Consider the following 27,024-nt stretch of genomic DNA (forward strand, 5'->3'; position numbering starts at 1 on the left):
GACTAGTCACGGGTGGACAAAAGCGCTCTGGAGAGAGCTATTTCCCCCACCCTCCTTCCTCTAAGACAGTGGTTCTCAACCAGGGGTTCCCAGATGTTTTTGGCCTTCAACTTACAGAAATCCTAACGGCTGGTAAACTGGCTGGGATTTCTGGGAGTTGTTGGCCAAAAACATCTGGGAACTCCAGGTTGAGACCCATTGCTCTAACTTACTTCTGAGAAAAGCTTCTGAGAAAAGCTGAGGAGCATGGACCTGAGTTGGCTTCTGCAATCTCCATGAGAAAAAACCCCCGCAAGTTTCTAAAGATTACTAAAGGAAACAGGATGTCCAGTCTATTCAGCTATCCCAGGCATGCACACCTATTTCTAAATATGCACTTGTACACTCTGGTTTTACTGTAAAATGAATTGGAAGCTGTCTTACAATGTCCAGCAGCCCTATCCATCTTAGTTAGTGATGGGGAATTATGGGAGCTGCAGTCCAAAAAGATGTCAAAAGTTGCTCACCCCACTCTATAAAAGTAAGCAGTTTCTACTGTTGGGACCTTGAAGGAATTAAATCCAATGAGTTGGGCATGTCCATCATAAGTTTCCAGAAGAAACCCCACAGCAACATTTTTTTGCTCCAACCAGAACATGGAATCAAAACAGCTTCTACCACAATGGTGAAGGTCTCATTATCATTCCAGAATGAAGCATAACCCCACTAAAGCTGCACTGTGCCCTTTGGGAGATGCATGAGACATCATGCTACTTTTAACATGTGCAGGAATTTAGTTCAAAGGCATTATTTTTAGTCCTGAAAGAGAGCATGTGGCCACTTACTCTGCATGCCCAGTTACAGGTGTACCTTGGTTTTCATTGGGGGTTGGTTCCAGATCCTTTGTGGATACCAAAATCTATGGAAGCTCAAGTTCTACTATATAAAATTGTGTAGTAACACGATGCCCCTTATATAAAATGGCAAAATCAAGGCTTGCTTTTTGGATTTTTTTTTAGGATGTGGGGTGGGGATGTAGATATTTTCAAGCCATTGATAGTGGACAGAGAGCTAGCTGTACTGCACCCTGAATTCAGCATAATGCCAGAAACCTCTGTGAAATCTCCTTGGAGGACATAAGGAAAGGGTCACTGAAGGAAGAGAATGTCTTTGGGACGAAAACCATTTGTTGACTCTTTTTTCCCTCCATCTCTATGACTCAAGGTTTCCTCCCTTTAAAGTAAACACATCTGATGTAATACGGAAGCTGATAAGAGGCTCAGATACATGTGTCCAATCTGTGAGCCACTGAATTGTAACCCTCTCGGCCTCTCCTGTTAACAATGGGCTAATCCATAGGAAGAATGGAAGGAGACTCTATGTTGTGCTAGACAGCCAAATATGGTGTAGTTATTTGAGTTTTGGATAAGGATTCTGGGAGACCAAAAGGTTTAAATCTATGGAAACCTACTGGGTGTCCTTGCAGAAGTCTTACTCTCAGCCTTAGAAGGCAATAGCGAACCTTTGAATAAATATTGCTGAGAAATTGCAGTAATAGGGTCAGAGCCAATGGGAATGCAAATAACAATAGCCAAAACTAAACAGTAATATTTCCTATTTTTTCATGCGGTAATTAAGATGAGAATGTATTGTTGAAGGCTTTCATGGTCAAAATCACTGGGTTGTTGTAAGTTTTCCGGGCTGTATGATCACATTCCAGAAGCATTCTCTTCTGACGTTCCACCTGCATCTATACCAGGCATCCTCAGAGGTTGTGAGGTCTGCATAGATGCAGGCGAAACGTCAGGAGAGAATGCTTCTGGTATATGGCCATACAGCCTGTGAAACCCATAACAACCCTAAGATGAGAATGCTTCAATATTTTGCATTCTCTTGTGAGTACATAATCTGGCAGGAATAAAAATTGTATTTTCACTTTCACTGCATCGGTTTCAATGAAGCAGGCAGGTCAGGGGGACAGTGAATCTACCAAATTTTAAAAGAACTATCCATGTTGCTAAATCAGTTTTGAAAATAACATTCAGCAACTTGAAATGTTCTTTTTGTGTTGGGATGAAAACCAGGAACCAGTTTGTCATGTCATTGATATGGAAGTGATCAGGTGCCATTATGTTTAAGGGCAGACAAATAAATTTTCAGTTAATCCAAATTCCTCACTCCCACAACCCTTTGTGTCGTATTTATGTCAGTTTCTAGCCTTAATAATACAATCACATGAAAATTCATATCACGCTCACAACTTAGAATAAACATATCTTTGGTTGCAAATTGCTTCAAATATACATTTTTGCATATTTCTCATTATAATATTTCTTTGTACATTCCTCCTTGCAATACTCATCAAGTGCTGCATGCGCATTTCCCCAATATACACATCGTTAAATGCTTACTTTGTCAAAACAAAGTTCTGCGAAGCATGAATACCAAAGGATAACTGCATTCCAGTTTTCATAATTATTTAAGAAATGTAAATTCAGAATGTTCAGAACGGAATTAAGTTCTCATCCACCTCTGCTTTTGAAGAGAAAACAACATATCCCCATTTGTTTTAGCAAAATATCCACAAAACCTTCCAATGCCTTACTGCCTCTTACATTCATTTTCTGCCACAATGAATAATGGTGGTAATAATTATACGTAGTAACCATGTGTAGTGGTTTATCAGATGCAAAGCCCTGCATTCTGCATTCAGGACCATTTCGATATACAACTCCCCTGTTGCTCTTGGAGAGCCAAGCTCTGCTTATAATGTGAGGAAAGAACTAAGAGGTTACTTAGATGTTATCATGGACCATCTCGGGCAACACAGCGGACACGTATCTGGTAACCGCAGCCTTTTCCATGATTAAAAATGTCCCAAGTAGCAACAGCACACCTCCAGGAACAAGATAAGATATTATAAGGTATATTTCGCACTCTACTGCGAAGAAGAATTATATTTATAATTAAGAATGGACAACCTTGTAACATGGCTAAGAAGATATTTCACTGTATTTTAACACAGCCTTCTTTGTAGTACAAATATAATTCTAGTTTAAAGGACTGAAGCTGAAGTGCAGTTTGCTCAAGCTTTCTATCTTATAAGAGTGTGATCAAGAGGTTAACAGCCTATATATCAATTTCCTGCCAGGACAGACAAGCTTTTGGGTAGTTGGGTTTGCATTCTCACACCAGAAGCAGGAACGTCCAAAGGTAAGTGTGGTTAAAGCAATTTCCTTTCAATCTTTCCAACTACTACTGTCACAAAAAGAACGACCGGAGGTGCATCCGGAGCCAGTTTGGTGCATTTGTGATCTGGAAAACAGCCAAAGCATAACTAGAGCAGGGTCTCTCGAACTGTGCTTCAGATGTTTTGGAATTCAGCTCCCACAATTCCTAACAGCTGGTAAACTGGTTGGGATTTCTGGGAGCTGAAGTCCGAAACACCTGGAGGAGCACAATTTGGAAAAACACTGAACTAGAGTACACAGCAGACTGTCCAACTCTGGTCTACACAGTTTCCATGCATCCTTCTCACATTCTTACTTCATTTTCCATGGGTCAGAAAACTAGGTGGCACAGTATCCATGGCTGAGGAAATGGAGGGAGAAATGCTTGCTGAGGTTTTCTTTCCTCTGAAATCTCACAATTCCTTTCCCTTTCTTGCACCACTAAACAGTAAAAGAATCATCTTCTGCTTTCAGGAATTCACATTCTTTGTCAGTTCCAGGACTTGACAGGTGCATTGTTGGTTTGTGTGGCCCTCCAAATGCTACTAGACTGCATTTTTAGTAGTTTTAGTCAACACAGCTGATGGTGAAGAATGCTGGGAAATGCAATTCAGCAACATCTGGAAGGCTACACAATTTCCATCCTTACACTAAACAAGTAAAGCCCTGCCATGCAGAAGAGTACATACAAGTAGATATAGAACCTCTAAAAACATGTGTTTTGGTAATTTTTAAAAATTGGGATGCACAAAAAACTAACACTTCTCTCCATTTTGTCATCTGAAATGGTGCCTTCCTAGAATTCAGCCATGAGATTCTGTTGAACATATAGCCCTCTTCTTTGTTCCAAAGTATATAGCCTCAGAGGTGCTGCCTCTGTGCCCTCAATCTCTGAACCAAGAGCACATGGTTATCATTTTGGTTTAAAGTATCTTAATAAACTGTTCTGCTGTGGTGGTGAAGGCAGGCTTTTCTTTTTCGTTTTGAGCTTGTCGTGGATTTTGCTGGATTGCATTTTGGAAACATGAGCCTGACCCTTCCATTCCTCCAACAGTTCTTTTTGCACCTCTTCGGGTAATTCAGAAAATGTTCTGGGATCAATTGTTGGAGGAAGGACCATTTCTGAACCTTCCTTCCAATCTCCATCAAGAAAATCTTTGCCATTTGGGTCTTTCTGCCCTTCTGGAATAAGTTGACAGGAATGAGAAGCCTGAGATGGAGCTAGGGATGGGTTTTCAGCATCCATAGTTCCCATATGATTAGTGACTGATGTATTTTCAGCAGATTCCTCATTGGCAGGAGCCATGTCACAAGTGATCATATTTTGATGGGTGTTAAGAGAATGCAAAGATTCAAGACATATTCTGTTTTGTGTTTTGTTCACTGGTTTTTCCTCTGTGGAAGGCAATGTCTGGTACAAAGGAGTTGCAGCAAGATCCACTTTACCCTTCTGACCATTTATAATTTCCTCCTTGATTTCTTCTGGAAGCTGATTAAAGACATCATAGTCAATACCAGGAGGAAGCAAGTGAAGAGGCAATTCAGGAATGCCAGGTTGTTTTGGGAGCTCCCATGTCTCTCGATGAGCTGGTATATTTCCTGTGTTTCTTGCACCTGACAAAACATTGTCAGGTTCCACCTGATATTCTGGAATTACATGTTCTGCAACATTCACGTTTTCCAATTTCTGCAACACAAATACAATATAATGGTCACAGTGAAAAGATTGGTCAACTGGGTTTTATAATCATGGCAAATTGTTGGGACTGCACTGAATGTATTGCTTCTCCATAAAGCAAAACTATAGTATTTATTTATTATTTATTTATTTGCGGTATTTGTATACCGCTCTTCTCAAACCCAAAGGGGACTCAGGGCGGTCCACAGAGTTGGCAACAATTCAATGCCATTGATCACCTCCACCCCCACCCCCGATAAAACATTAAACATTATTAAACACATCACATAAAATAACATCACCTATCACACAAAGACCCAGCCGTTGTCTGTAAACAATCCTGGATCTCTACACTTTCAACTTTCACTTTAAATACACCTATGACGGGCCGAATGCTTGGTTCCACAGCCAGGTCTTTAGCTGTCTCCTAAAGGTAAGGAGGGAGGGGGCTCCACAGCCATGGGGCCACCATCGAGATGGCCCTGTCCCTCGTTCCCACCAGCCACACCTTTGAGGCTGGTGGAGCTAAGAGCAGGACCTCCCTGGAAGATCTTAATCTATGAACTGGTTCATAGAGAGAGATACGTTTGGACAGTTAAGTTGGGCCGGAGCCATTTAAGGCTTTATAAGCTAAAGCCAGAACTTTGAATTGTGCTTGGTAGCTAATAGGCAGCAAGTGGAGTTGCCACAATAGGGGGTTGCATGCTCCCTGTACAACACCCCAGTTAACAACATGGCTGCAACGTGTTGGACTATTTGCAGCTTTCAAACAGTATTCAAAGGCAACCTCACATAGAATGCACTGCAGTAGTCTAAACAGGATGTAACAAGAGTGTAGACTGCCATGGACAAGTCAGACATCTCAAGTTACGGGTGCAATCTGCCAGCTTACCCGAAAGCCTGATCCCACATCCAGGTTTTAGCTTCTTCCTGAAGGAGAGGAGGGATGTTGATGTCCTAATTTCCCCGGGGAGTGCATTCCACAGGCGAGGGGCCACCACCGAGAAGGCCCTGTCCCTCGTCCCCACCAGTCTCGCTTGTGATAAAGGTGGGGCCGAGAGCAGGGCCCCCTCAGCAGATGTACATTTCTGAACTTACAATGGAAACTGTGTCCACTATATTTTTCATAGGATGAGTGGAACTGAGACTACAGTGTATTCAAACGTATAGCCTTTTAACTATTTGACTTGGAACAACTAACAGGAAGCTTTTGTCCAAACCCATTGATCTGCAAGCCCCCCCCCCCCAAAAAAAACCCACCACCAACAACAAAAAACAAAAACCTGAACCTACACAAGTAAGCTTTTCACAGCTTGAAGAAGATGATGGATGAGTTAAATAAAACCCAATAGACTTTTTGTTGGAAGCAGGAGGAGCCTTGAGGTTGGAGAAGCAGACATTCAGAAGGGTGAGGTGAAACGGAACCTTCACATTGATCATCTTATGGAACAGCTTCATAAGGATGACAACCAGTTGGGTCTTGATGCTGGCATCGTCTGGATACAAATATTTAAAATAAAAAGAGGGAGAGGTGGGGAAGTAGGTATATCAGTTCCACAACACTAGGAAGTTAAATGAACAGTACAGAGTAAGCTACGAACATGGGACATAAAGCAAGGATTGAGGAAAGAGGTCAGAAAGAGAGAAGAGAATTGTACAGAGCTTTCTATCTAGCCTTACAGGATACAAACCAGTTACAGATTAGAAACTCTAGATTATCAGTCTGTAACTGTGATACTGAATACCAACCACTGTTAAAGTCTGACTTGGCCACAGTAGTCCACGCTATGGTTACATCCCGTTTAGACTACTGCAACGCTCTCTACGTGGGGTTGCCTCTGAAGACTGCCCGGAAGCTTCAATTAGTCCAACGAGCGGCAGCCAGATTGCTAACAGGAGCAGGGTACAGAGACCATACAACCCCTCTGTTACGCCAGCTCCACTGGCTGCCGATTAGCTTCCGAGTACAATTCAAAGTGCTGGTTTTGACCTATAAAGCCCTAAACGATTCCGGCCCTGTCTACCTGTCCGAACGGATTCTCCCCTATGAACCATCAAGGTTATTAAGATCTTCCGGAGGGGCCCTGCTCTCGGTCCCACCACCCTCGCAGTCGTACTTGGTGGGGATGAGAGACAGGTCCTTCTTGGTGGTGGCTCCCCGGCTCTGGAACTCCCTTCCACTAGAGATTCAATCTGCCCCCTCCCTCCTGACTTTCAGGAAATTACTAAAGACCTGGCCCTGGAATGTGGCTTTTGAGGACTGAATCTTTGATGAACTGTGACTACGACTACGACTGCGACTGTATTGACGTTCTGGCCTGGGTAATTGTAATGATGATGTTTTATTGTATTTTATTGTTTTGTTTTAATCTTTAATGATGTTGCACTCGGTTGTATTTGTATATTTTGTAATTGCATATATGCTGTAACCCAACCTGAGTCCCTCGGTTGAGGTGAGAAGGCCGGTATAGAAAACTTCCAAATAAATAAATAAATAAATAAAGCATTTTTAATTGAAATATACGTATAGTCAAATTTTTGCATATTCCTTTTTCCATATCCTTAAGATTTTTGTTGTTTCTATATTATCTAATAGATTAACATGAAATTCACATGTTGGAATTGTCTTTTCTTCCAAGAACTTTTTGAAGGATTCCCAGTCTTTCCTGAATACTGAAGGGTCTTGTCAAAATGTCAATTTCTGCTATTTCAGCTGTCCTTTTACTATCCATTCTTCAATTTTTGGTGTTTCTTCTAGTTTCCATATCTGCGCATACACAATTCATGCTGCAGTTGTCATCAGGATGAAAAGTCTGTCATATGTCTTCAAAAGCAATCTATCTGTTATGCCTAGTAAGAATGCCTCTGAATGCATGGGTATTTTTAATTTTCATCCTTTTTCTATAATTTGATGAATTTCAATCCAATTTTTTGCCTTCTTGCAGGACCACCACATGTGAAAAAAGGATCCCATTGCTTGTTTCCATTTCCAACAGGTATTTTTCTATTGTGCCAGTCACTGTTTTTAAATCTCGGTTACAAATTTTTCTTTATCAAGGGTTTGAATCCTTGTTTTACCATGGAAATTCTCTAGATGACCATGGGTAAGTCACATTCTCTCATCCATGAAGGAAGGCAAAAGAAAACCCCCTCTGAACAATTCTTGCCAAGAAAATTCTGTGACCGGTTCGCCTTGGGGTCGCCTTAAGTCAGAAATGCCTTAAAGGCACACAGGGGTGTATATTTTATTTTTGCGCAACACTGTGCAAATTAAATGCATGAAAAAAATTACAAGAACAACACCACAAACAGAAATTACCTGTTCCAATCCTCTGAATCAGATGAGATGGAATAGGGCACTGACGGCTCTCTCGGTTAAACCATTTATTAGTAGGTGAAAACTGCCGTAGAGTCAATCGTATTGTATGGGGCTTCCTCCCATCCTTGCATAATCTGACAAAAATATGGAGAAGTAAACAGGCATTCATATGCGAATACTTTGCAAATATTACAGTCTAACCGGTCTGAAGAAAGGGAAGTGTATATTCTACCATACTTAGGAAAACAGACCTCGAAACTATATCATAGAATCATAGAGTTGGAAGAGACCTCGTAGGCCATCCAGCCTCTGCTTAAAAGTCTCCAAAGAAGGAGTCTCCACCACACTCCAGGGCAGAGAGTTCCACTGCTGAACAGCTTTTACAGTTAGGAAGTTCTTCCTCATGTTCAGGTGGAATCTCTTTTCCTGCAGTTTGAAGCCATTGTTTCATATCCTATTCTCCAGGGCAGCAGAAAACAAGTTTGCTCCCTTCTCCCTCACATCTTGATACATTGCCCTCATCATGTCGCCTCTCAGTCTTCTCTTCTGTAGGCTAAACATGCCCAGCTCTTTAAGCCACTCCTCATAGGGCTCGTTCTCCAGACCCTTGATCATTTTAGTCGCCCTTCTCTGAACACATTCCAGCTTGACAACATCTTCCTTAAACTGTGGTGCCCAGAATTGGACACAGTATTCCAGATATGGTCTGACAAGGAAGAATAGAGGGGTAGCATGTCTTCCCTAGACCTAGAAACTATACTCCTATTTATGCAGGCCAAAATCCCATTGGCTTTGTTAGCTACCACATCACATTGTTGACTCATGTTTAACTTGTTGTCCATGAGGACTCCAAGATTTTTTTCACACATACTGCTGTCGAGCCAGACATACCCCATTCTGTATCTTTGCATTTCATTATTTTCTGCCTTAGTGGAGTATCTTGCATTTGTTAATTTTGGCCCACCTCTCTAATCTGTTAAGATAATTTTGAATTCTGCTCCTGACTTCTGGAGTATTGGCTATCCCTTCAAATTTGATGTCATCTGCAAACTTGATGATCATGCCTTCTAAGCCATCATCTAAGTCATCAATAAAGATGTTGAACAGGAGCGGGCCCACCAGGATGGAACCCTGCGGCACTCCACTCGTCACTTCTTTCTAGGATCAAGAGGAAGCATTGGGGAGAATCACCCTCTGGGTTCATTCACTTAACCAATAACAGATCCACCTAACCATAGTTTTGCCTAGCCCACATTTGACTAGTTAGTTTGCCAGAAGATCATGGGGGATCTTTCCTGAAATCCAGGTACGCTACATCCACGGCATTCCCCGCATCTACCCAGCTTGTAACTCTATTGAAAAAAGAGATCAGATTAGTCTGCCATCACTTGTTTTTGATAAATCCATGTTGACTATTTGCGATGTCAACATGGATATACAACAATGCAGGATTATAAAAGCAACCAGTATACTGCAGAGACGTGGGGATAACATTGATGACAGGGGCCCAATGGCTCATTATATTGAAAGTGTTTCAGAACTGACCTAAACATGAGAAAAAGCCACAGCAGGGCAGGAATACTTCTTACCAGACTGGGGCAGTGATTTAATGGGATTACAAATTCACCATGTAATTATGCTATTATGTATAATGAGATTTCAGGTTACTGCAAGTGAAGAAAAGAATCAATCTGGGCAGCGTACAATAAATTATAGCCAACAAATGGCACTAAGGGTTTCAAAAATACAAAAATAAGATTACATTACGCCCAAAAATCTGTTCTGGTTATACATTGTGTTAAATTAGTCTAAATATCCTCAGTACATCAGATCTTATCTGATCTCAGAACTTAAGTAGGGTCAGGTCTGATTACTATATGGAAGAGGCACTGCCGGACAATACCATGTAAGCTGTGTTTCAGAGGAAGGCAATGACAAACTACTTGTGATTGTTCTTTGCCTAAGAAACACTTATGGTATTCACAAGGTTTCTGTAAGTTGCCAAGTGACTTGAAGGCACATACAGGCAATTCCAGAGTTACAAAGATCTGACTTATATATTAATATAGTTAAGAACAGGTATGAGACGACAGGAAGTGAGAGAAATCTATCCTTCAGAAGGGAAGTTCACTCCTGAAAGAGTTATCAAAGGAAAAAGGTGTCTCCACTGAAGCTTTATCACCAATCCTTGTTTCCACAACAAGTCAATTTTTTCAAAATCCAATTATGAGGTGAAATCTTCTCAACAAGGACCGCCTCACCCCCTACCAACCCCAGAGATCCCTCCGTTCTGAGGACCAAGATTTGTTGGAAATTCCCAATGTTAAGACCTTGCGTCTAACAGCAACCAGACGCAGAGCCTTTACAGCAGTGGCACCATCACTCTGGAATACTCTGCCACCTGAAGTCCGTGCCTTGCGGGACTTATCAGCTTTCCGCAGGGCATGTAAGACATATCTGTTTCAACAGACCTTTGAGCTTTGATATTGCTGTTTTTAAATTGTTTTAAATTGTTTTTAAATTGTGTTAGATTTTAGCCTGTTCTTGTAAGCTGCTCCGAGCCCCAGGGGAGTGGCGGCATATAAGTTTGAATAATATAAATAAATAAATAAACAAATAAGGGCACAGACAGCAAAATAAACACCACAGGGTTGTTAACCTTTTCCTATGGTATACAAAGCTTTAAGAGAGATATCTGGCCGGAGTTACACTTTAAAAATGTACCTGTTCTGACTTTCAACCAAATTTAACTTAAGAACAAACCTACAGAACCTATCTTCTTCATAACTTGGGGACTGTCTGTACTTTACTAGTTTTTTTTAAAAAAAAAATCAGTTACTATTCACCTGTGCAAAAGGTTAGTGAGCAGTTCTTCAACTTTCTTTTTCACTTCTGCTTCAGAAGAGCACTTTTTAAAGGAGTCTTCATCACTCAGGGACTGCAAAATCAAGATGTGAAGAGACCAGAACAAAGTAGGGTTACTACAAAGGGAACAATTAAATCCAGAACTCAGAAAAGAAGGACATTTTTGATCTAAACATTCTTCTACGGTTGGGTTTTCCTCTCCACCACAATGCATCCCTAAGAGTTACCCTGTTCAGTCACCTTTGAAATACTGCACTGAGTTGGCCAAAGATCATATTCAGATGAACCACCTGTCGTTACTCAAACATCATGAAAAAGTCTGATGATGTGATGGATGAGGTTCATGCAAGGACAAGGCACGTTCGCACAGAGTGCCGTCTCCTAGAATCCCTGTCTGGGAAACCAGAGCCAATAGAAAATGGCATGATTCAATTACAGCATAAAATAAAGATGACCAGCTACCTAAGGGTAGTTTGCCTGTCAAGCTAAACCACAGGATGGGAAAGTGTGAGAGCTTGTGTTTCATGAGGCCCTGAAGGTTGTTTTGTGGCCCTTCATCCTTCCACATTTCAGACTGTCATTCCACTAGCAAAAAAAAAAATCTGAATTGCCTATACTGGAGTTTTCCAAGCATGGCAATTCATCTGTTCAAATAACTTTAAAATAGTATTTTTTTCAAAACAAGAAGTGAACGTTTAGATGCTCGGGAAGAGTGGGTAACAGTCCATGTGGGTCTCATAAAGGCACAATATTGACCCCTGGATCTGGAACAGTTCCCATCCCAATACTAAGCCAATGAAGGGTTGTGGGGAATTATGTCCAGGAGAGAATGTGCACACAGAGCTTGCATTTTGGACTACAACTTCCAGAACCAGCACAGCCAGTATCTGGGTATGATGGAAGCTGCAGTCCAAGGAAAGTAACCATTCCAAGCTTTCAAAGGAATGCATTGATTTGATAAGCTGTGTTTTCAGATATACCTGAGGGGGCCCTGATGGTGTGACCAAGGAGTCATCTTCTCCCCGACTAAGTTTCTGGATATGTTGTGCAGCCAAACCTCCTAGCTCTCTTTCTAGTATCGCAGCAGAACACAACTGGAGATCACTCACAGTGCTGATTCCCAGCGTCATGAGGCGCTTTGTAGTTTTATAACCAATACCTGCACAAAGGGAGGAAACGTCCTGACAATATGAGCATTTCCCAACATAACTGAAGCAAAAACAAGAACATGCCTCAGCGTGAGGCTGCACTGGGTAGACTTAGGGGAGCCTATACTCCATGTCATGCTCTGCTATGTGATGTGGACACATGCCAGTTGGCTTAGGATTTGCATGACACAGGTAGAGGCTAAAGCGTATCCACCACCAACCCTCAAACACTATTGTTTTGTTCAGGAACTGAGTGTAGCTCCAGGTCTCCCACAACTTTGTTTAGTGCTAACCACTGCTACGCTCTACACCTATAAGATAAACTTTATTGGGGGCAATTTATGCAGGAGATGGGCTGGAGCATATTTCTCCAGAGTGAGGTTGAGGAAACATGGCGTCCGAAAGCTTATATAATAAGACACAGAATCCATATCCACTTTCACTTATCCACACCTTGGGAAAATGATCAATCTAAGAAAGTGCTATGTTCCCCAGGTGAATCCGTGGTATGTTTTCCCAAGAAGTTACCATAGAATTACATTGGAGGACCTAAACAATTCCTAGAGGTTACCTCCTCAGGAATCTCTATGTCCTCCAACACTGGATGGCCATGGGCACGTCACACACAGAACCTTGGAGAAGGCAATGACAAACCTCTTCTGAATAAATCTTGCCAAGAAAACCATATGACAGGTTAAACTTAGGTGAAACCCGTCATAGGACAGAAACAGCTTGACAGCATACAACAATAACAGAAACTAGATCCCTTACATTCATCTAATCTATTACTGCATTGAACCACAACTCAACAACTGACAGAATGTATCTGCTTTTACTGGGTTGTTGTAGGGTTTTTGGGCTATATGGCCATGTTTTAGAAGCATTCTCTCCTGACATTTCGCCTGCATCCATGGCAAGCATCCTCAGAGGTTTGTGCGGTGACCTCACCTCACCATCTCACCTCACAACCTCTGAAGATGCTTGCCATAGATGCAGGTGAAACGTCAGGAGAGAATGCTTCTAGAACATGGCTATATAGCCCAAAAAACCCTACAACAACTAGTGATTCCAGATATGAAAGCCTTTGACAATATCTGTTTTAAGTTGGTACAAAGTATAGGATGCCATCCTACAGAAGTGTTGAGAATCATTTCCTAAAGAGCTTTAAATGGAGAAGTATTCTTTTCCCTTTCTTTGCTTGTGGAACCCAGGAGAGAGTCAATTGCTCAGTCTGACTCTTGTTTCATCTGTATCTAGCCGAGAAGAAGCAGGATTTCACATCTTCAACCCCAAGTCCAACTACACATTGGGTTTCCCTTATCTAAAATGTTTGGGACCAGGGGTTTTTTTTGGATTTTCAGTTTTTGGAATACCTATATTTGCAAAAACACAGTGAATGAACTCAACAGGTGCTGATATGAAACCAAACCCATTTCCCCAAAGGCAAAAGCAGCTGCACCAGCAAAAAGGTTGGTTTTGGGAGTCTTTCAGATTTTCAGAAAAGGGAAACCCAACCTGTAATCTCAAGACTCTTATTTAAAGTATTAGATTTTTGATCGGTTTAATTCCCTAATTTTCCTTATCACTTCTAGTTTCCCTTTATTCTGTCACAAACATCACAATATTCCATATTTTATTAAGAAAACAAAATTTAGGAATTTGTAATACGGCTGTTCTGAGTGCCTTTCTTCTTACAGTGATCCCAAACTGAGGCAGAAGTACTTCCTCCCATCTTACCAGGCACTTTTCCAATGTGGTCAAGGCTGAGCATCAGGTCTTGGTGGCTTTCAGGCAAGAGAACCGTTTGCTGGTTTGGTTTAAAGGTCCCAGACACCAATTTGGAGAGCAATTTATTGATTGCCACTCCTGCACAACCTGTAAGGCCCAGCCTGTGATACATGGCTTCTCTCAAGGTTGCTGCAATCTGAGATCCCACAGCTAATCGTATGTGCACTGGATCATGCAAATTGACAGCTGTGAAGCAAACAAAAAGCATCTTGAAATGATTTAGTATTAATTATCTTCTTTTAACACATAATAAGACACGTTGGAGGCAATATAGACAATTTTTATTTCATTCCCTCCCAAAGACTCGTTTCTACATTATCCATCTTCATCACAATTTAGATATCAGGGATTCGTGGACTTGGGATCTATGGATATGGAAAACCAATTGTACTTGAGTAGTAGTACAAAAAATTATACCATATTTACTCGAGTATTGGGCACAGCGAGTTAAACCACTGAGCTGCTGAACTTGCTAACTGAAAAGTTGGCAGTTTGAATCCGGGGAATGGGGTGAGCTCCCGCTGTTAGACCTAGAAGTTTGAAAACATGCAAGTGTGAGTAGATCAATAGATACTGCTTCTCCAGGAAGGTACTGCTGCTCCATGCAGTCATGCTGGCCACATGACATTGGAGGTGTCTAGGGACAATGCCAGCTCTTCAGATTAGAAATAGATATGAGCACCACCCCAGAGTCAGACAGGACTAGATCTAATGTCAGAGGAAAAAATTACCTTTTACTACTTGAGTGTAAGCCGACCTGAATATAAGCCAAGGCACCTAATTTTACCACAAAAAAACTAAGAAAACATATTAACTCGAGTATAAGCCAAAGGTAAATACAGCAGCTATTGATAAATTTCAAAAATAAAAATAGATACGAATAACATTATATTAATTGAGGCATCAGTTGGTTAAATGTTTTTGAATATTTACATAAAACTGTAATTTAACACTGTCCAACTCTGATTTAAACCATTATTCTAATCTTCTTCAATGTAAATGTACTTACATATCATTCAAATTATAATAAGGAGTAAAATAATAAAAATAAAAATAATAGAGTAAAATAATGGAAATGTAAAAATAACAGTAATAGAGTAAAATAATAAATGTTTATATGGGGTTTTTTTTTTTTGGTCGTGTCAGGAGCGACTTGAGAAACTGCAAGTTGCTTCTGGTATAAGAGAATTAGCCGTCTGCAAGGACGTTGCCCAGGGGACGCCTGGATGATTTGATGTTTTTATCATCCTTGTGGGAGGCTTCTCTCATGTCCCCGCATGAGGAGCTGGAGCTGATAGAGGGAGCTCATCCGCCTCTCCCCGGATTAGAACCTGTGACCTGTCGGTTCTGTCCTGCCGGCACAGGGGTTTAACCCACTGTGCCACTGGGGGCTCTGGTTTATACGGTAATAGTAGTAGATACGACCCCAAAGTTTGACTTGGAATTCAATTCAGTAATGTGGAAAATTACCCAAGTCATCAGAAACTACTTAACTTGATTTGGACCAATATTCAAATCTTACTTTGAAAACCCAAACCTCTAATAAAGGAAATCAACGAACCATTATAAAAAAAATTTCTATTTGTTGTTTATCAATAGACAGGAGATATTAAGATATATCAAATGCACACTCAACTCACCAACAATAGTGGACACGGTTTTGTGAGTGAATTGTGAATATTTACATTCCTAAATAGGGTGATGTTGAGATCTCCGTTTAAAAACACCATTATTCTTATCCCTGCATCCTGGTTTATTAAAGGTCGCTCTCCCATATTCCATTCTTGAATAAAGGACTGAAGTGAGTGGTGGCATTTTAGCTCCAGATGTTTATCCAGATTCATTTCAGCCTCTTTTCAGGTTTAATTTTGGGACAGAGACAACTTTGATTCTCACACAAATAAAATATTGTGCCTGACATAAATTAAACAAAACTCATATAGGAAACAATATTTGTGTAATTTTGGTTGCCAATCTGATATTTTGACCAAAAGGATACTTACTCTGTTTATTATATATGTGACCAGAGAAACTGATTTTAGAAAAGGCATCTTTCTTCCACTGTTCTAGTTTCAAGTCTACCAGCTCTGTGATGTCCACAAAATTTTCATCAAATCCAAGTCTTTCTACCAATGGAGTAAACTCTTCCAGTAATGCTGTAAATCAACACAAAGGCATGTGGTTGAGTTAACGTAGCAACTGTGGTGGGATTTATTTATTTATTTACAGTATTTATATTCCGCCCATCTCACCCCGCAGGGGACTCAGGGCAGATCACAATGCACATATACATGGCAAACATTCAATGCCACACACACACAAAATAGATGGACAGACACACAGAGGGTATTTAACTTTCCAGCTTCATAAGGGTATGCTTCAAATTCTGGCCACCGGGGGAGCTGTCGCTTCGCCATCCACTTGTGACACTGATGGCGTACTTCCTCATTCTTTTGCACACTGCTGGAGAGTTTCATGGCATTGTAAATTAGTTAAATTAGCCTCCCCGCATAAGTGCTTCCTAAATTTCCTACTTGACAGAAGCAACTGTCTTTTGGGCTGCAAAGGTCGACAGCAAGCTAGACAAATGGTCGAGAGCTTACTCCAACCTGGGCTGGCTTCGAACTCATGACCCCCAACCAGCTGCACCACAACCCAGGATATTAACCTAAGTTATAGCCTTAGCACAACAAGGTGAATGTTTTAGATTTGAGAACAATTTGTATGTTACACCCTCATGTACCTTTCTCATTTAACTTCTGTTACAACACAATGCCCATGCATTGCACCTGACAATAAATAATACTGATGGGCTAGGACAGGCATGGGCAAACATTGGCCCTCCAGGAGTTGTCGATTTTAGCTCTCACAATTCCTAACAGCCAATAGGCTGTTAGGAATTGTGGGAGTTAAAGTCCAAAACACCTAGAGGGCCAATGTTTTCCCATGCCTGAGTTAGGTGCACTGAAATCTGATTGAGCCAATATTATGCAATATATTAATTGCCCAAAAAAGGTTAATGGGAAAAGCTTCCTCCAGCCACTGGAACACCAATTAAGATATACGAGGGTTGGAATTTTAATAGTGGCAACTATTTATTTACATTTAATACAAAAGTGATACATGCCACCAAGTTTTCCAGTCCTTCAATATTGTCGCCAGCATTGTGTACAACCCATTTCCAATGATGTGGAAGTCGTAGGACACCTGTTGCAGCGCCTGTTCTGTTGATAGTTTGAATGGAGTGGTCTAATGCCACAAGAATCTCTGGAACAGTTCTGAAGCAAATGCCACAAAGTGGTTCCTTCATCTTACAAATTAAGTCAAAGTCACAAGGGCTTAAGTCTGGAGAGTATGGTGGATGGTACAGCACTTCCCAGCCCCATCAATCGAGCAAATCAGCCACAGCTTGCGCTGCATGTTGCCGAGCATTGTCATGCAAAATAATAGGAGCGTTCTGCAGAAAGTGTCGTGGGTTTTTTCTCAAAGCTGGTCTGAGATGGTGTTCCAAAAATGAGCAGTAATACTGTGCATTGACGGTCTGATGTGGGGGAACGGTATACTTTTACATTGCTGGGGTTCTGACAAAATTTCAAACTTCGTGGTGACCCGTAATGACGCCATTCATTCTATTGGCGTTTCAGTTCTGGCTGGTATGATCTGGCCTAAGTCTCATCCAGTATAATGATACGGCATAAGAAAGCCTCTCCTTCGCGCTCATAGATTTTCAAGTGGGTACGAGTAGCATCATTACTACATTTCCGAAAAATGATGTGGAACCAATCGTGAAGCAATTTTTCTCATGCCTAGGCATTCCTTCAGAATGTGGAGCAGAGTTGTATGCATAAATCCTGTGTTTTGGGCCAGCTCACGAATCATATGGTGTTGATCACTGTCTACGAGTGCGGCAACAGCATTCACTTCCGCTTCGTTGACACTAGGACAACCTGGCCGATGCATGTCTGCCACATTTTTGGCATCCTGCGTTGAAGACTTTTACCCACCTTGCCAATGTTCTGTAAGGCAATGCAGATTCCCTGCAAGCCTCTTGAAGGCCTTGATGACACTGTCATGTGTACGACCTCAGACACATTCAATCTTTATCCAACTCCATTGTTCTTGTTTCGAAAACATCGTGACAACACTCAACACTTACTTTAGACCACAAGCTAATATGAAACTCAGTTCTTTGCATCACTCCACATGCGCGTGACGTAAAAAGGGCAAGTCTTTTTGCTCAGAGGTAAGGTAGGTATGTAACTAATGTGTGGTATATGTTACATCCTTTGGTTTCGTTGTGTGACGTCTTTACAGAAGTGTTGCCACTATTAAAGTTCCAACCCTCATATTATACGGCTATAACTCTATGCCCACTTTCCTGGAAATACACCCTGCTGAACACAACTTCTGAGTAAACAGGGTAGCTTAAACTGCAGTTAAAAGATATGAGGATTTTCAGTTTTTCTCACTACAGAGCCAAAATTCATATTTCCTATCAGGAGACAGAAAGAAAGATTTTTTTCTGTTCTCAAGTCTACTGAGGATCTCTAGACATCTGTTATGGAATCCTTTTCTGAAGACAGGGGAAGGGTACATCCACACTGTAGAATTAAAGTTTGACACCACTTTAACTGCCATGGCTCAATGTTATGAAATCCTGGGATTCGTAGACTGGTGGGGCACCAGCACTCTTTGGCAGAGGTGGCTAAAGATGTTGTAAAACTACAACTCGTGGGATTTTATACCATGAATCTCCTGTCTTGATGTAGCCTTTTCACTTCTGCCTTCTTTCTCAATTCTGTCTCCTGGTTTGTCCTCTGGTGCTAATTACTAGCTCCATCCCTTGGCTCCTGGCTCACTAGATAGGATCACTGCTGTCCACAACCTAGCATGAAAAATTTCATGGCAGCTTTCCTAGTGCTCCTCATTATGCTCACCAATGAGCAGATGTGCTCATTGATCAAGTTACCAGGTATCTGGCCTTGGCCCCAGATATCCAGATGTAAACTCAGACCTGAAAAAATGCACATTTCAGGCTCAACATCCTCACAGCCAATAACACTAACTGTTAAGCTCTGTCTCTTGTGACATTCATTTTCAAAACCAGGAAAAGACTCTGGGACTAGAACCTAGACGCCTGAAGTTCAAGGGATTGTGAGCAATGTACTTGGGACCTTATGAATACAAGCACATGCTCCACCACTGCGTTATGGTCAAGCTCCAAATAAAGAGACAGAGGGCCCTTCCACACTGCCCTATATCCCAGCATCTGATCCCAGATTATCTGTACATCCCAGATTATATGGTAGTAGAGACTCATATAATCCAGTTTAAAATAGATAATCTGGAATCAGATCTTGGGATATAGGGCAGTGTGGAAGGGGCCTAAGAAATGTACCTATGGCTTAAGCCTCTGGGACAGATATAACAATGGCATCTTCCACACAGCTGTATACAATCTGCACTGAACTGGATTATATGGCAGTGTGGACTCAGATAACCCAGTTCAAATCATATACTGTGGATTATCTACCTTGATATTCTGGGTTATATGGCTATGTGGAATGGCCCTATACATCCAGGAAAAAAGAAGAAGCAAGGAACTCTACCATTATGCACTAATAACGACGACTGAGGCAATACCTGTAACCTTATAAGACATTTCCCGATACTTTGTCAAATCTTCTCCATTAACCAGCAACAAGTCAGGGCACTTTTCTTTTGCTTCTTTCACAGACATGAGTTTATTGACCCCAAAGCTTCTGGCTTCATAATTACAGGTGACAACAATGTATTTCTGCTGTACACCTGAAAGAGACAAATATGCAATTAAGTAGGGGGGAAATCTATAATTTCGCACATCCTGACATATCTTTCAACTTGAAGGCATACGACAACAAATGTAGGCTACAAGGGGAATGTCAGGAGGATAGGAAAGATAACCAAGTTCTTGTGTATAGGAAAAAGTGTAATTAATACTAACAAATGAGAGTGAATAATCCACCAAAGCAGCAGATGGTTCTATCCAAATGTATGGGTTCCACTGGAAAGGAGATAAAAATAGCTTAGAAATTATTAAAACCTTGGGAATAATTTAAAGATGTTAAGAGCTGTCTGAACATGGCATAGTTCAACTTTGAGGGTGGTGAACACTCCTCCATTGGAGGTTTTAAAGCAAAGGTTGGATGGTCATCTTTCAGGGATGCTTTGGCTGTGGATTCTTAAATTAGCAGAGAATTGTATTATATCAGCGTTTCTCAATCTGGGGGTTGGGATGTCAGAGGGGTTGCCAAAGATCATCAGAAAACACAGTATTTTCTGTTTTGTGTGGGAGGTTTGGCCCAATTCAATCGTTGCTGGGGTTCAAAATTCTCTTTCATTGTAGGTGAACTATAAATTCCAGCAACTACAACTCCCAAATGCCAAGGTCTATTTTCCACAAACTCCATCAGTGTTCACATTTGGGGATATTGAGTATTTGTGCAAAGCTTGGTCAAGATCCATCATTGTTTGAGACCACAGTGCTCTCTGGATATAGGTGAACTACATCTCCAAAAGTCAAGGTCAATGCCCATCAAACCCTTCCAGTATTTTCTGTTGGTCATGGGAGTTCTATGTGCCAAGTTTGGTTCAATTCCATCATTGGTGGAATTCAGAATACTCTTTGATTGTGAGTGAACTATAAATCCTAGCAACTACAACTCCCAAATGAGTTGTAGTTGCCCCAGTATTCAAATTTGGGCGTATTTTGGGTTTGGCCTCATGTTAGCCGCCCCAAATCCCCTTTGGGGAGATGGTGACAGGTTATAAATAAAGTGTGTTATTATTATTATTATTATTATTATTAATAATAATAATAATATTGCCAAATTTGGTCCAGTGAATGAAAATACATCCGGCATATCAGATATTTACATTATGATTCATAACAGTAGCAAAATTACAGTTATGAAGCAGCAACAAAATAATGTTATGGTTTGGGGGGGGGGGTGTCACCACAGCATAAGGAACTGTATTAAGGGGCCGCGGCATTAGGAAGGTTGAGGAACACTGTATTAAATGGTCTTTGGGAGTACCTTCCAACTCTGGCTCTATGATTCTATAATTATTCTCCTGGAAAGACAGAGGTGCCCTTTGGAAGAATATTCAACAAAATGTAAGCTTACCTAAAGGTTTGCCTTTTAATTCAGGGTTGCAGATCATTTCCACCTGCGCATAAAAGCAGTCCAAATCCAGATGCACAATGATTCGGTTCTGGGAGCCTTCTGTTGACACCCATTTGCCATGACAAGCTACAATGAAAGGTAATAGTTCAGAAATCACCCCAATTACAAATTAAATTTGGGGGTGGGCGGGCTTTTATATGCTTTAGGGGGCACAATTTGGGGCCCCAAAGACTGTATGTGACCCATGGGCTATGCTTTTCCCACCCATGACCCAATCCCACAAATCTTCATATCTCACTAGGTATACCAGTATATTGCAGACTGTGCACTGAAATGCCAAGACTAGAATACACACAGGTTACCTACCCTCCCTCAATAATACAGAAAAGTAAGTACAATATCAAAAGATCGATGCTTTTGAGCTGTGGTGTTGGAGGAAAGTTCTGAGAGTGCCTTGGACTGCGAGAAGATCCAACCAGTCCATCCTCCAGGAAATAAAGCCCGACTGCTCACTGGAGGGAAGGATACTAGAGACAAAGTTGAAGTACTTTGGCCACATCATGAGGAGACAGCAAAGCCTAGAGAAGATAATGATGCTGGGGAAAGTGGAAGGCAAAAGGAAGAGGGGGCAACCAAGGGCAAGATGGATGGATGGCATCCTTGAAGTGACTGGACTGATCTTGAAGGAGCTGGGGGTGGTGACGGCCGACAGGGAGCTCTGGCGTGGACTGGTCCATGAGGTCACGAAGAGTCGGAGACGACTGAATGAATGAACAACAAGTACAATATTGTGGAAGCTTTTGGGACCAACATGAGAAACTGCCCTTCAGACATTTAGAGTAAAGGAGTTGAACTACAGTAGTTGTGTTCATCTAAAATGTAATACTAGAGGAAACCTCAACAGATATAATACTACCAGAAAGGCAAAGAATGAGTCTGTGAGGAAATCAAGTCAGATCTTGCACTAGAAGCCAAATAACTAATCTCAGGTTATTGCACATGGATATATAGCAGACCTCCACTTTAATTGGGATTTTGGTCAACAGGACCCCTCTGAAAGTGGAAAAACTACAAATAAAAAACCTTCATCTGAGGCCCCTTCTACACTGCCATATAATAACAACAACAACAACAATAAGCCTTTATTTATACTCCACCCTATCTCCCCAAGGGGACTCAGGGCAGATTCCAACAATCAAAAGGCCAACATTCAATGCCTCAATACAACAACAAATACAAACATAACAATGCAAAATAACCCAACATACTGTATAAAAACATAACATGACACAAAAATTAAACAAAATGCAACCTATCAGCTAAATTATATTTAACCTAAAACAAGAACATCAAACATCCACATCAGTTTACAGAGACCAATAAACGTTCACTAAAATATGTAAGTAGGTTATGTGGCCAGTGATGTTAATGAGGCTGACAGGGTCTACAAAGCCCGAGAACAATAACAGATCTCAATCAGAGGTGTAGTAGAGGCATATCCTCATCTAATCCTCCTCCTCTCTGTATGCTAATAAGCAAAAGTAAGTTTTCAGTTGTTTTTTGAAGGAGAGAAGGGAAGGGGGCATCTTTATTTCTTTAGAGAGGGTGTTCCAGAGGTGTGTGTGTGTGGGGGGGGGGGGGGAGGGCAATCACAAAGAAGACCCTTTCTCTCTCTCGTTCCCACCAGCCATGCTTAGGATGGGGGTGGGACCGAGAGCAGGGCCTCCTCCACTGACCACCATCTCCATAGAATCATAGAATCAAAGAGTTGGAAGAGACCATCCAGTCCAACCCCCTGCCAAGAAGAAGGAATGTTGCATTCAAATCACCCCTGACAGATGGCCATCCAGCCTCTGCTGGTTTATAGGCGGAGATACAATTAGTCAAATAGCCTGGGCCCGAACCAGATTATCTATTGGTCTTCTAGTGCAACTCCATGGTCATTTTCCATCAGTCTGACCAAAGAGACACTATGATGGACCAAAAGAGAAGATATTTGTCAAATGCGTAAATAATCAAATACACAAGATTTAAATCTGCAAATGTGGAGGTGGATGGGTTTCAATAAATGAAGCCATCATTTGCAACACCAGAGTACGTTTATTGATAACTGATGCTCCTGGAGTTCCCAAACTCAAAGGGCTGCTGTATGTCAAAGCCTGCTTGCAAACGTAAAACAACAACTGTGGTCTCATTGCAAGAGAGGATGAGTACCAAACCAGAAAGATCTGGTGGCACTATTATCAACTTGGGTTTCCCATGTATCCGCCATCCTGCCCTATTAGTCCTTATGGGCACTAGCTGCAATGCCCATTGAGTTTCAGAAACTCTTTGGAGTTAGCAGCCGTGCTACAAGAAATCAAAGGTTTTTTTTAAAAAAAACAGTAGGATAAAATAAAGTCAGTGTAGGGTTGTTTTAGTCTAACATACTTTGTCTTACTTTTGACTTGGTTCCAAGCCAGTACCTGTCATCAGTAATAGACTGGATGTGTATGAAGAAACTAAAACTTAATCTAGATCAAGGCAGCCATGGTTAATCAAAAGGCAGACTGAAAACAGGAATTCAAAGGTGGTTCTCAACCTTTGGGCCTCCAGGTGTTTTGGGCTTCACCTCCCACAGTTCCTAACAGCTGGTAAGCTGGCTGGGATTTCTGGGAGTTGAAATCCAAATCACAACCAAAGGTTGGGAACCACTAGTTTAGCCGGTATTGCACCACTGGACATCTGTCGGAAAGTATCAGCTAGTAATGAAAGGACCAAGGCATTGACATTTCCGGCCCAGCATGCTATTGGTTTAAATAAAAAAACAGCCTCCTGAGATCGAGAAAGATACTCACAGGAACACCTCAGCAAGCGAGAGTGCAAAAGTGGCAGACTAAAACCCGGAACCTCAATCAGTGGCTGATACCAAATGAGAGACTCCCTCCTGGGCACATAGAAGAGAAGATGACCTGGAAGGTGCTGAACAGATAGCTCTCTAATACCACGAGATGCAGAGATAACCTTAAGAAATGGGGCTACAAAATGGAGTCCACAACATACAAGTTTGGAAAAGAGCAAACCACAGACTACCTACAATGGACGACCTTCTCATGGCAATACCAGAGGTACTCCAAGTGGCCGGCTTCTGGTCAAAGGACATTTAGTGTAATGCCAAGTTTTTTTTAACCTTGTTTGTCTTTTTAGATGCATTTTAATTGTATCCTCAACTTGCTTCTGACATGATAAATAAATAATATGGTAGGACTGATTTAGTCTAACACAATTTGTCTTGCTTTTGACTTGGATCCAAGCCAGTACCTGTCATCAGTAATAGACTGGATGAGGATGAAGAAATTGAAACTTAATCCAGGTAAGATCAAGGCAGTCGTGGTCAGTCAAAAGGCAGACTGATGAGAATACGAATTCAGCCAATGTTGGATGTGGTTACAGTCCCTTCTGAACATGAAGGTTCACATTTGCTAGGGTGCAGGGCATAAGACCCAGGTGAATGTGAAAATGTGTGCCCCAAACTCCAGCAAAAGTAGATATGACCATACGTATCACAGATTTCCATAGCATATGCCATTGTAGCTGAAGTGGCAACAAACTGGATTGATTCTACACCAGGCATGGGCCAACATGTGACGATCATGCCATCACCACTCAAGCAGGGAGCTTTGAAATGGTTGAACAGAAGCTCTCAGAAGCTTTAGGTGCTCTTACTGCCTATTACAGGAAAAACAACTGATTCCTAATCCATCTAAAATGCAAATGTGTGCTTTTTATCTTAAGAACAGACAAGCATCTCAAGCCAGCACTGGATGGGGATACAGTCCCTTTTGAAGATGCAGGTTCACATTTGCTAGGTGCAAGTCATAAGACCCAGGTGAATGTGAAAACCTGTGTCCCAAACCCAGCACAAGTAGATCCCTGACAGTACACATCACAGACTTCCAAAGCATGAGCCATGGTAGTTGAAGTGGCATCAAACTGGATTGATTCTACATCAGGCATGGGCCAACATGTGACGATCATGCCATCACCACTCAAGCAGGGAGCTTTGAAATGGTTGAACAGAAGTTCTCCAAAGCTTTAGGTGCTCTTACTGCCTATTACAGGAAAAACAGCCGATTCCTAATCCATCTAAAATCCAGATGTGTGCTTTTCATTTTAAGAACAGGCAAGCATCTTGAGCTCGGAGCATTGCTGCACATGCAAACACCTGGGAGTCACTCTGGACTGTGCTCTGCAGGTTCACATTTGCTAGGGTGTGGGGCATAAGACCTAGGTGAATGTGAAAAACTGCCCCAAACCCCAGCAAAAGTAGATCCCTGGCCGTACACATCACAGACTCCCATAGCATAAGCCAGTGTTTCTCAACCTGGGGGTCGGTACCCCTGGGGGGGTCGTGAGGGGGTGTCAGAGGGGTCACCAAAGGCCACCAAAAAACACAGTATTTTCTGTTGGTCATGGGGTTTCTGTGTGAGAAATTTGGCCCAATTCTATCATTTGTGCGGTTCAGAATGCTCTTTGATTGTAGGTGAACTATAAATCGCAGCAACCACAACTCCCAAATGTCAAGGCCTATTTTCCCCTCAGACTCCACCAGTGTTCACATTTGGGTATATTAAGTATCCATGCCAAGTTTGGTCCAGATCCATGACTGAGTCAACGGTGCTCTCTGGATGTAAGTAAACTACAACTCCAAAACTCAAGGTCACTCCCCCCCAAACCCTTCCAGTATTTTCTGTTGGTCATGGGAGTTCTGTGTGCCAAGTTAGGTTCAATTCTATAGTTGGTGGAGTTCAGAATGCTCTTTGATTGTAGGTGAACTATAAATCCTGCCAACTACAACTCCCAAATGACAAAATCAATCCCCTCTCAACCCCACCAGTATTCAAATTTGGGCATGTTGGAAATTTGTGCCAAATTTGGTCTAGTGAATGAAAATACATCCTGAGTATCTGATATTTACATTACAATTCATAACAGTAGCAAAATTACAGCAATGAAGTAGCAATGAAAATAATTTTTTGATTGGGGGTCAACACAACATGAGAAACTGTATTGAGGGGGTGACAGCTTTAGGAAGGTTGAGAATCACTGGCATAAGCCCTGGCAGTTCAAGTGGCATCAAACTGGCTTGATTCTACACCAGGCCTGGGCAAACTTTGGTCTTCCCTCCAGATGTTTTGGACTTCAACTCCCACAATTCCTAAATTGTGGGTGTTGAAGTCCAAAGCACCTGGAGGGAAGGCCAAAGTTTGCGCAGGCCTGTTCCAGGTGTAAAGGGAAGCTAGTTGCAACACAAAGGGAAGCTTGTTGCCAGTCAGCCAAACAAACGCAGGCGCCTCCTGTGCGCTCTTTCCGTGCCTTCCTGCCTCGGTTCCCACGAGCCTTTCACTCCCAAATCCTCCTCCCAGGCTGCTAAAAGGAGTCGAGGGTCTTTACAGGCAGGGGGAGGATTCCTCGCAGCACCGGAGGGAGAGTCTGGGCGCAACCATGCCGCTTCTTCCTCCTCCTCTTCCTCGTCCTCCATTTCGGGCACCAAACACCGCCTCTCTTCGCCTGCCCTGGTCTTGGCCAATGGCGAGGTCAGCTTCCCTGGAAGGAGGAGCGACGGACCAAGTGAAGACCGTTCAGGCAGGCCCTTCTCCGCCCAGGCCATGACGCGTGTCACGGGCGTCTCGTGTGAATGAGAATGTGCCCTTTCTTTAGGTGCACTCTGACATCACTTAAAACGCCCTGGATCCATGCGATGGAGTCCTGGGAGTTGTAGTTTGGTGAGGCACCAGCCCTCTTTGGCATAGGAGGCTAAAGACCTTGTAAAACTACAACTCCCATGGCTTTATATCCAGGCATGACCCAA

At 42.0% G+C, this 27,024-nt stretch overlaps 1 protein-coding gene across 1 annotated transcript; it reads right to left on the reverse strand.

The window, feature by feature from the left end:
• Positions 1-2,268: 2,268 nt before the first annotated feature.
• On the reverse strand, positions 2,269-26,831 carry POLI (DNA polymerase iota). The gene is made up of 10 exons (XM_060761272.2): positions 26,607-26,831; positions 21,174-21,299; positions 19,651-19,815; positions 16,011-16,163; positions 13,957-14,193; positions 12,052-12,230; positions 11,053-11,144; positions 8,207-8,340; positions 6,181-6,383; positions 2,269-4,896 (listed from the first exon to the last, which is right to left on the reverse strand). Exons 1-10 carry the CDS (start codon positions 26,821-26,823, stop codon positions 4,123-4,125), a joined length of 2,280 nt encoding a protein of 759 aa, XP_060617255.2. The 5' UTR covers positions 26,824-26,831; the 3' UTR covers positions 2,269-4,122.
• Positions 26,832-27,024: the final 193 nt, after the last annotated feature.

The sequence above is a fragment of the Anolis sagrei genome, chromosome 2 (genome assembly GCF_037176765.1).
Source record: "Anolis sagrei isolate rAnoSag1 chromosome 2, rAnoSag1.mat, whole genome shotgun sequence".
Taxonomy (NCBI): Eukaryota; Metazoa; Chordata; class Lepidosauria; order Squamata; family Dactyloidae; genus Anolis; species Anolis sagrei.